Consider the following 10601-nt stretch of genomic DNA (forward strand, 5'->3'; position numbering starts at 1 on the left):
AATGCAAATTTGATAAGGAAAAGAGAGAAATTTTTAGGGTTTTTTTGAAGGAAATTGCAAAAAACGTAATTCAACATAAATTATTGAAAATACTGTTGTTTTAACTAGAAAGAAAAGAATATAAAGAAAAGAAAAAGTGGATATAACGCATAGAGACTAATAAGGATAAGATATATAGACACTTGAGAAATGTTTTTATGAAAAGGGTTTTATAGTGAAAATAAAATTGAGATCATCCATTTTCTGTTTATGAATCAATCACCACCACACGGTGATATCAATCAATCTTGTGACCAAGTTGAAAAGAAAGATATTTCAATAGACCACAACATACAACCATCTAATACTCCTAATGGTTCCCTTCAAGTTCAGGATAATATTCTTATTACAACATCTAATAATATACCGCCAGTAATTGTTCAGAATCAACTTGATGAAAATGTTATTAGCCAAACTGTTTTAAAGGAAAATGGAAATAATACTAATTTTCTTTTAAAAGAAAATATTCAGCCTGATGCACAACCTAAAATTAAACAAGAACCTAATATCATTACTTCTTTTGAAAGTGTTAAACAAGAAACTAAAAAAGATGAAGAACAACCTATTCAACCAAAACAAATAAAACACGAAGAAAATATTTTAGTGTCTAAAATTGATGGAGAAGATATGAAAGAAGAAACAACACAAGAGCAAAGTCTTCAAAAGAATGACCTTAATCACAAAGTTAAACAAGAAGATATTCAACTTCATACAAAACAAGAGCAGTCATTACAACATATTCATAATCCGTTACAACCACCTATACAACAAATAAATCAACAAAACCAAAAAATATCTTTACAACAACCTTCTTTAGTATTAAACCCACCTCAACAAATGGGTATTCCACCTAATGGAATAGTTTCTCAACAACGAATTCCTCAACAACAGGTTCAACAGTCTCCAAATGGAATTATTAACCAAAACATATCACAACAAACTGGAGTCATTCAACCTCAACCAATAATGACTGCTTCTGGAATAATACCACAAAGTCATGCATTAAAATTACAATTAAATACACCAATTCCACAACCTACAGTATCACCTCAAGGTATTCAACCAATACCAAGAGTGCCACAAGGAGGAGCTGTTCCTCCACAACCAGGATTTCATCAACCACAATTTCGATATCCACAACAGTTTGTTGGTCAATTTAGAGCACCATTTAATGGTAATATAAATCAACGAGTTCCATTAGGAAATTATCTTAAATTTGCACCTGTACATACTGTGTTACCACCACAAAGAGTTGGAGTTACTCCTAATGGACAACCTCCTTCGGGTATGCAAAGATGTCAATTTAGACCTATGTTTAATCCTGTACAAGTTGATGGAAGGTTTATGCAATATCCATTACAAGGACCACCACCACCTTCAATGTTTCAAAGTAGACCTGTTGTTCGACCTCAGGTTAAATCAGCAGTGAGACATGATATTCCAGCAGAAACACAAGCAAAGCTTCAATCAATGAAAGCAGCTTCAATAGCAAAACAAGTAATGCCAGTACGAGTTATTGAAAAAAAGGAAAAAAAGGTAAAAGAAGAAAAAGAGGAAGTTATTCCAACAAGAAAATATTCATTTAGAGATAGAAAAAAATCAGCTAAAATTGTTGAAGAAGAGCAACTAGACGAATATGAATCTGATTCTGAAAAGAAAAAATCTACAACAATTAAAAAGTTTCTTAAAGAACCAACAACAGAGAAAGTTGTCGAGAAAATACTAGCTATGAAAGGATCAGATGATTTAGATGAAGCTGAATTTATGGTAAAGTATAAGAACAGAAGTTACAGGGATGTTGAATGGGTGAAAGGAAAAGACTTATCAGAAGTTATTCAACCAACTCGACTCAAACGGTTTGCTTCTAAGTATCATTATAATGAAGAGGATGATATTTTTCCACCTGAATATACACTTGTTGAAAGAATTTTATTTGAAAAAGAAATTAATGGAGAAGAATATTGTTTAGTGAAATGGGGAGGAGGATTATCTTATTTAGAAGCAACATGGGAGAAGAAATCAGAAATTAAGGATCAAGACAAATTAGATGAATACAAAAAGTTTCATATTCCACCAGACCCATCAACTATCGAACCACCACTACCTGATAGACTATGGCAAGTACAAGAACATCCTTATAGACATGATAATACATTACGTTCTTATCAAATGGAAGGATTAAATTGGTTAGTATTTAATTGGTGTAGAGGAAAAGGATGTATTTTAGCAGATGAAATGGGTTTAGGAAAAACTGTACAAGTAGTGGCTTTCTTTGAACATTTAAGATCATTTCAAAAATTACCAGGACCATTTTTAGTAGTTACTCCATTGTCTACATTAGAACATTGGAGAAGAGAAATTAATGAATGGACTGATATGAATGTTGTTGTGTATTTAGGGACTAAAGAAAATCGACAATTAATTCAACACTATGAATGGTTTTACTTAAATAAAGATGAGAAAGAAATATCTAAGCAAATTAAATTCCATGCATTAATTACAACATATGAAATGATTATGAGTGACTATGAAATATTATCTCAAATACATTGGCAAGTTACTGTTGTTGATGAGGCACAACGATTAAAGAATAAAAGTTCAAAATTAAATAAAACATTAACAGAAATACCATCATATCATAAAATATTATTAACTGGAACACCAATTCAAAATAATATTGATGAATTATGGACATTACTTAATTTTATTAATCCAGAGAACTTCCCATCTTTAGAAAATTTCCATGAAAAATTTGGTGACGCTAAAACTGCTGACGGAGTGAAGGCATTACAAACAGAAATTCAACCATATCTATTAAGAAGAGTTAAAGGAAATGTTGAAAAATCTATTCCACCTAAAGAAGAGATATTGATTGAAGTAGAGTTAACTTTAGTTCAAAAGAAATATTACCGTGCATTATATGATAAAAATAGAGAATTTTTAAATAAAGGGTGTGTTGGGTCTAATGTCCCTCATTTACAAAATTTGATGATCCAATTAAGAAAAGTTTGTAATCATCCATTTTTGATTCCTGGTGTTGAGGAAAAAGAAATTGCTAATCCAGATGATCCAGAGTCATATGCACAAGAGTTAATCAAGTCATCAGGTAAAATGGTGTTGCTAGATAAATTATTACCTAAACTGAATGCAGATGGACATAAAGTATTAATATTTAGTCAACTAAAAGGAGTGTTAGATATATTAGAAAAATATCTTAGTTATAAGAAATATACATATGAAAGGCTTGATGGTAGTGTTCGGTCGAATGATAGACAAAATGCTATTGATAGATTTATGAAAGGAGAGCGATTTGTATTTTTGTTATGTACTAGAGCTGGTGGCATTGGTATTAATCTAAGTGAAGCTGATACAGTTATTATTTATGACTCTGATTGGAATCCACAAAATGACTTACAGGCACAAGCTAGATGTCATAGAATTGGTCAAAAGAAAGAAGTTAAAGTTTATAGGTTAGTCAGTAAAAATACATATGAACGATATATGTTTGAAAGGGCATCAATGAAATTAGGACTAGATCAAGCTATTTTATCAAATATTAATAATACACCTGGGGAGGTTAATAAAGAAAGTGAAAAATTAAGTAAAGAAGATATTACTTCTTTATTAAAATATGGAGCATATGGTTTATTAAAAGATGATGATGACAAAGATAATAATTTCTGTGAAGAAGACATTGACCAAATTATGGAGAAAAGAACATCTAAAGTCGTATGGAAAGGAGACCAAGTCGCAGCTTCAAGTAGTTTTTCTAAGGCTACATTTGTTTCAGAAACAGGAGATGTTATTGACTTAAATGATGAACATTTTTGGGAGAAAGTTTTACCAAAATTAAGAACTCCTGGTCAATTATTTAGAGATTTAGAGAAAGCCTTTGAACTAAGCACTGAAGAATTACTTGTGTGGCTTGAACAAAATTTAGAAGAGTTTATCATTGAAATGAAACAACACATTGACTCTATAGTAGAAGCATACAATGAGGCTAAAGGACATATTCTTCCTGAAAGAGATACTATTGTAAAATGTATTGAACTATTACTTACAAAAGAAGATTTGATTACTGAAGATATTGTTGATGAATTAAAAACTACATTAGATACATTAAAATTCTCTAGAAAGAAAAGAAAGAATATTTTTATTCCTATTGATGGAGATGAAGAAGAATTAAAGAAAGGAAAACGATTAAAAAAAGCTGATATGCCAGAAGAAATAAAAAAGAAGTTTTATGAAGAAATTATAAATGTAGGAAGAGTAGATTTTACTGTTATTAGAGAGAAATCAGGTATTGGTATGGAATGGGAACAGGATGAACTAAGGAGTATGGCAATTATTTTCTTAAAACAATGTGCAGCTATGGCAGATAAAATTAGTGTAAATAAAAGATACTTCACACAATTATTAGAACAATATCATTTTGTTAAACGAGTAAGAAAAGGTGGAAGAGATGATATACTGAAACAGGGACATGTTTATTCATTAAGAGATGACTTTTCATGGATAGAAGAAAGTGTAAAGAAATGGGAGTCTAAATTAAAATATATGAATAGATTCCTTAAATTGATTGGTCCAGAAAAACAAATACCAGAATTACATTCTGGAGTTCATTTAACTAATTGGTGGACAGAACAATGTGACCATGAGTTGTTAGTTGGATTTTTAAAATATGGGTTTGAAAGTAGAGAATTAATACAAGAAGATGAATCGTTAATGTTTTATGGATTGTTAGAAAATCAATCAGAAAAAAGTGAGAAAAAAGAAGATGAAGAACCTAAGTCAATTCAAACATCATATGAACTTCCAACAAACCCTGTGTTGACTAAACAAATAAAACTATTAATTTCTCTGTTTGATAAAAAGAAGAAACAAGAAGTCCAAATGGAAGTAGAAGAAAATGAAATAGAAAAAGAGAATACTGAAGTAGAAAATAAAAAGATAGAAGAAGAAAATAAAAAGATAGAAGAAGAAAATAAAAAGATAGAAGAAGAAAATAAAGTAGAGAATGAAAAAGTAGAAGAAGAAAATAAAGTAGAGAATGAAAAAATGGAAGAAGAAAATGAAAGAAATGAAGGTGATATAAAAAATCAGAGTGATGAACAACAAAAACCAGATAACAATTAATTCAATTATTGTAGTTTTCTAAAGGAATTAATTTTTATAATTAAGTAAGTTAGTTCCAGTGTAGGATAACCATATTTGCTAAGGAAAATGTATGAGGATAAACAGTATCATTGAAGGATGTTGCTACAAAATCTGCTGGAACTGTAAATTGTTCTTTAACTTTTGGAGAGATAAATGAATTATCTTTAGAACCAATATAAAAACAACAATGAGCACCAAGAATCCAACTACTATTACCAATAGGGTACATTTTAATAGCATATCCAGTTTCTTTCTTTCTTGCAATTTGTGGTTCTGGTTGATGATTATTATTTAAACTAAATACAAAGAAATCGTCAGGTTTTGCTTGAGTATATGCCCCATATGAATTATTTTCATTTACATCTAATATGGATTTAGTATTTTGATAACAACCAAAAATATTATTGTGAGAATCTTGTACAATAATCATGACATGTTCTTTATTATCGATTTGATTATATATCTTTGTACGGTCATAACCATCTACAGCATATTCAAAAACAAGATCAAAATGTTCTAAACCAGTCCATTTCTTTAAAACATTTAAAAATTCTTCATAAAACCTTCTTGATTTGCCATTTACAACTTGGTTTCTTCTCATCTCTACAGTAAGAACTTCAATACTCTCTTCTACTTGGTAAATTTTATTATTCATTTCTCTTACTTCTTTTTTTAGCTCGTTTAATGTTTGAATTAACAAATTGAGTGTCTTTTCTGTTTCTGTCATTTTGTAATTGTAAGTTTAGTTAATTTGCAGTTTATATCTTCTCAGGTTTCAATCAATCAAAATCAGTTTTATACAAAAAAATTAATAATGTATGACATTCATAACATAAAACAAACAAAAAATTTAAATAATTTTTGTTTTTTATTGAAGTGATTCAACCCATTCCGTTGCTCTTCCAAAAATTGCTTTTAAAATTCGAGCAAACAAACTTCGATGCTCTAGTTCTTTTCCTTCACCTGAACCAACTAATGCCTCTGGAGCAATGACTACAGATGCCAATAACAACAAGGGAACAGTCCATAAAGTGTAAATATTAATTAATAATAATCTCCAAAAATGCCATTCTTCAGACAAGAGGAAATGAATAGCAAACACTAAATGAGATAACACAGCAGCAACACACCCTCCAAAGAAAATAGGTGACTTATAACTAATATAAGGAACATCTTTGCATAACATAAAATAAATAGCTTGTGAAATAAGATTCACAATAACAACATACCATGGAACAAACCGAAGGCATAACAAGGTTTGGAGAATAGTTCCAATAATTAAGTACTTAATAATACTTCTTGCATGTGATGGTTTTTCTTCAACAAACAACGAAAATACATAAAGACCTGCAGCTAGTGAAAGTCCAATAAATAGTAATAATACTATAAAAGCAGGACCATAACTTAAAAAAAAGTGAAGAAAAGATAAAAGTAAAGTGGAAATATCTGTCATCTTTTTCTTTCTGTATTTATGAGTTACTTTTTATTGATTTTTTATTCTTTTTCTAAAAAATGTATTGGTTTGTTTTCAAAATATGTCTAAACATATTTCTTTATTTATCTACCATTCTTCTTCTAACATTTCAACGGAGCTTATATTTCTAAAATACAACCACGTAAGAAATGTATTGATCTATATTTCTTAGTTCTCCTTTTTTTCTTTTTCTTTATTTCTTTGACGTGGTGCTGTCTCATTATTCTTCCTTTCTTTTTCCTTCTTTTCATTTTTCTGTACTTTTCTCATTAAAACTATGACTAATCTCATTCCTTTTATCTTAAATTGATTGACTTTTCTTGATTTTTGTATAACTAATATCTCCAATTCGTTATTCAGTAATGTCATAGTGTTGTCTAAAACAAATTCAAAGAGAAAACAAGAAGATAACTAACAAAATAAACTACAATCCATCATAACAAAACAAGAAGAAATATGATAAAGGTAAGAGTTTGGATTAATAAATAATATACACACAAACTAAAATTAAAGAAGATGAAGTTTAAATGGGTTGTATATCAACTGAATTTATGAATATCAAGAAATGAATATTTTAATGAATTTGAATACAAGAATTGTTTCCAATATATTTGAATTAGGAAGTGGTTTTCTTAATATGGCATTAGAGTTAAGTATATACAAACATTAAATCTGTATTGTTTTTTGATAAGTATTTTGTATTTTATTATATTGCAATGTTAATTCATTATAATACTCATATTGTTTGATTATTATAAGTCTAATGACATCATTGTTTTAATTATTTCTATGTTATTTCATTATTAATATTAAATTATACGCAGTTTTTATTTAATGTATGTATTGTTTAAAATATATAATCATTTTTTACTGTTAGTTCATTAAGTTCTAATAACAATGATTAGTAAAACACTGGTGATTTGACATGTTGAAAGTATTTTAATTTATCAGTATAGGGATGTACATAATTAATATAATACCTATTCATCCAAGAAAAACTATTTAATAAGTAAATTACATTAAGAATAGTGAAAATTCGTTATGATGAGTGATTTAACTAATAAGACAACAAATACTAAGTCAAGTTTTAGTTACAAGCAATTTTTATTGAATTGGCAAACCAATAAAAATAAACAACACAAGACGTAGATTTATTGATTGTTTAATATTAAGAAATAAACAAATAATGTGACTAATATTATTTTCTTTCTTTTTTTCAGAAATAAGTTTGATGACTCAGAAGTATTAATTAATACTAAACATTTGATAAAGAATATTGACTTAACATAATTTTCAAATGTAAAAAATGCAATAAAATATATAGGATTTATATATTTTCCATTGGACTAACACAAACTTTTTCGTAGATAACAATTAATGTTATTTGATTGTATTAACTTAATTATTAAAAACAAAGGCAATTATTGTCAGATAAGAAATTAATGACTTTGAAGATGCTCTATTTTTCATTTTATTGTGTTAGCTTTATTTTATTGGTATTTATTTTATTCCATCTAAACATATTTTTGATATTTCTTTTATGAATATGCTTTATACTCACGTGATAAATAAATCTTTTTTATTTGCGTTTTATTTGTTTTTGTTATGAGTCATTTTATTGCTTTTACTGTTGCAAGTTCATTATTGTTTATTCTTTTTATGTTCTTTTCATTTAATATAAATAACATTCTTTCATTGATAACAAATAGTCGTGTTTGTTTATAATTATTGTTATGTGTAATATTATTACAAACAATATTTATTCTTTTCTATATTATTTTATCATTTTCCTATTAAGTTAAAATATCACATCTATTTCTCTTTTAATTTCTTCTTTATTTTGATACTTCAATAGTATTTTTACTACTTTTTTTTAAACAACTATTTTTCTTTAATACTTGTTGTAATTTTCCATTTCCTTTTAAACTTTCTTCAAACATTGGAATATATTTATATTAACTAAACAAAACTCATTACATTTTGCACAATACAAAATAAATTTGTTTATAAAACTGAGACAATAGAAGCAGTTTAATAAATATTCAAATGAATAGTAATTACTTTACACTGTAATAAAGCAATAATCAAGCATTACAATAAATCAACAACAAACAAATATCAAATAATAATGGTATAAAAGATTAAACATTCAATTAGAAATATTACAATACTACTTATAAAATACATGACAATGAAGTGGTATTAACAAAATGATATTGTTAATATTAAAAAAATAACAAGAATACAAAGAAAAATTCAAATATGAGCAAATAAATAATTATATCGATGCATTTGAAAAATATAAAATAATTAAATAGAAATACGAAATAAAAATTTCGAGGAAATATTAATTGATTTCATTTCAATAAAACTAGGTTCTTTGTCAATATATTTTCTTTATAACATTAAAAATTTCTTATTGAAATAAAATAATATAATAATTAAACATCGAATTAAATTATAAAGTAATTGAGTATATAATAAATATATAGAAACGAAATTAATAGCAATTAATTCAGTATAAATAGAACCAGATTCTATTCTTCCTGGCTCAAGGGAGACTAATCACATCCATTTGTATTCATCATATTCAAGCAGCTCTACCGAGTATGTTTGGTTGTGGTTGAAACAGTATTCCATGACATCCATAATGTTTTTTATGACAAGGTTTTTTACTTTTTTAAAAATGTCAATGTCAATTTTTAATTCTTTAATTAATTTATTACTTTCTTTATTTATTAATCCATTGATTGAGATTACTACTGGAATTATTTTGTCATATTTTAACTTTTCTATTTTCATTAGTATATTCTTTAATTCTTTATACTTATTTCTTTTCTTCCAATATTCTCCATTAATATTGTGATCAGCCACAATAGTCATATCAAATAATACACCAGTTTGATTCTTTTTATTTAATACATATATATCTGTTATTTTGTGGTATTGTCATTCACTTTTAGGCATTATTTATTCGTTTCATATCATCATGATGTCTTTATATTGGAACATTGTTTCATATGGGAGTTTTTTATATTGAATATTTCCTGTATATTTTCTTATTAATCAATATAATAATGCATATATTGTCATGTTTTTCCATTTGTGATTTATTATGATAAATACAAGATAGTAGAATGTGTTCTACTGTTACTGTCTTGTCTTTACAAAGTGGGCAGTATTTCAATCTTTCATTTTTCATTATTTTTGCTTTTCTATACCCACAAAATATTGCTCCATCTTGCATTTTAGTTAATTGAAGAAATGAATTTTTCTTAATATTGATGGACTTCCATGCTTTCACTGTAGTAGTTTTATCTACTCCTTTTGACTCGAACCATCTTCTGAAGTGTCCACTAATTTGATGACACTTCCATATTTTGATGTATTTGTCAATAATTTTTTTATTTCTACTACTACTTCTTTTTCTTTTTTCTTTTCAATAAATTCATTTATTATTTCTTCTATTTTTGTTTCATTTATTTTATGAATTAATGTTTTTAATTCTATTCCATATTCCCTTCTTATTGTACCATCTATCTAATATGTTATTTCCTATTTCACTTTCTCTGGTACAGTAGTACATTCCTGTTCTAATTATTTCATTAACATATTCTTCATTTATGTTTATTAATCATTCATTTCTTCTATAATAACATACAATCGATCTTTGGAGTTTCACCATTGTATTTTGCCTTTCTTAAGTATTTTCTTATCTCCAAATCAATTTTATCTAAGTTACCTTTCCAATTTACACCTGATACTGAATGTCTGAAGATATTGATTACTTCTGTGTTTATTCTAGTAATATATCTTGTATTACTACTTTCATCACTGTTTATTTCTTCCATCTTTTTCATCATTTTTCTTTGATGGTTTTACAATTGAAGGTGTCATCAATTTCGTCGGACTGCCATATTCCTAAGTATTT

At 27.1% G+C, this 10601-nt stretch overlaps 3 protein-coding genes across 3 annotated transcripts, besides 1 other annotated feature; 1 reads left to right on the forward strand and 2 right to left on the reverse strand.

Moving 5' to 3' along the window:
- Positions 1-249: 249 nt before the first annotated feature.
- On the forward strand, positions 250-5175 carry EHI_000780 (chromodomain-helicase-DNA-binding protein, putative; the record flags this gene model as incomplete). The annotated part of the gene is made up of 1 exon (XM_648086.1): positions 250-5175. The coding sequence occupies one exon, from the start codon at positions 250-252 to the stop codon at positions 5173-5175; it is 4926 nt and encodes a 1641-aa protein (XP_653178.1).
- A 10-nt stretch (positions 5176-5185) lies between these two features.
- EHI_000790 (uncharacterized protein) lies at positions 5186-5923 on the reverse strand (the record flags this gene model as incomplete). Its single annotated transcript, XM_648087.2, has 1 exon — positions 5186-5923. The coding sequence occupies one exon, from the start codon at positions 5921-5923 to the stop codon at positions 5225-5227; it is 699 nt and encodes a 232-aa protein (XP_653179.1). The 3' UTR covers positions 5186-5224.
- A 122-nt stretch (positions 5924-6045) lies between these two features.
- Positions 6046-6649, reverse strand: EHI_000800 (uncharacterized protein; the record flags this gene model as incomplete). The annotated part of the gene is made up of 1 exon (XM_648088.2): positions 6046-6649. The coding sequence occupies one exon, from the start codon at positions 6647-6649 to the stop codon at positions 6065-6067; it is 585 nt and encodes a 194-aa protein (XP_653180.1). The 3' UTR covers positions 6046-6064.
- A 2526-nt stretch (positions 6650-9175) lies between these two features.
- Positions 9176-10601: a repeat region.

This window comes from Entamoeba histolytica, genomic scaffold, assembly GCF_000208925.1.
Source record: "Entamoeba histolytica HM-1:IMSS scf_1104750516279 genomic scaffold, whole genome shotgun sequence".
NCBI lineage: Eukaryota > Evosea > Mastigamoebida > Endamoebidae > Entamoeba > Entamoeba histolytica.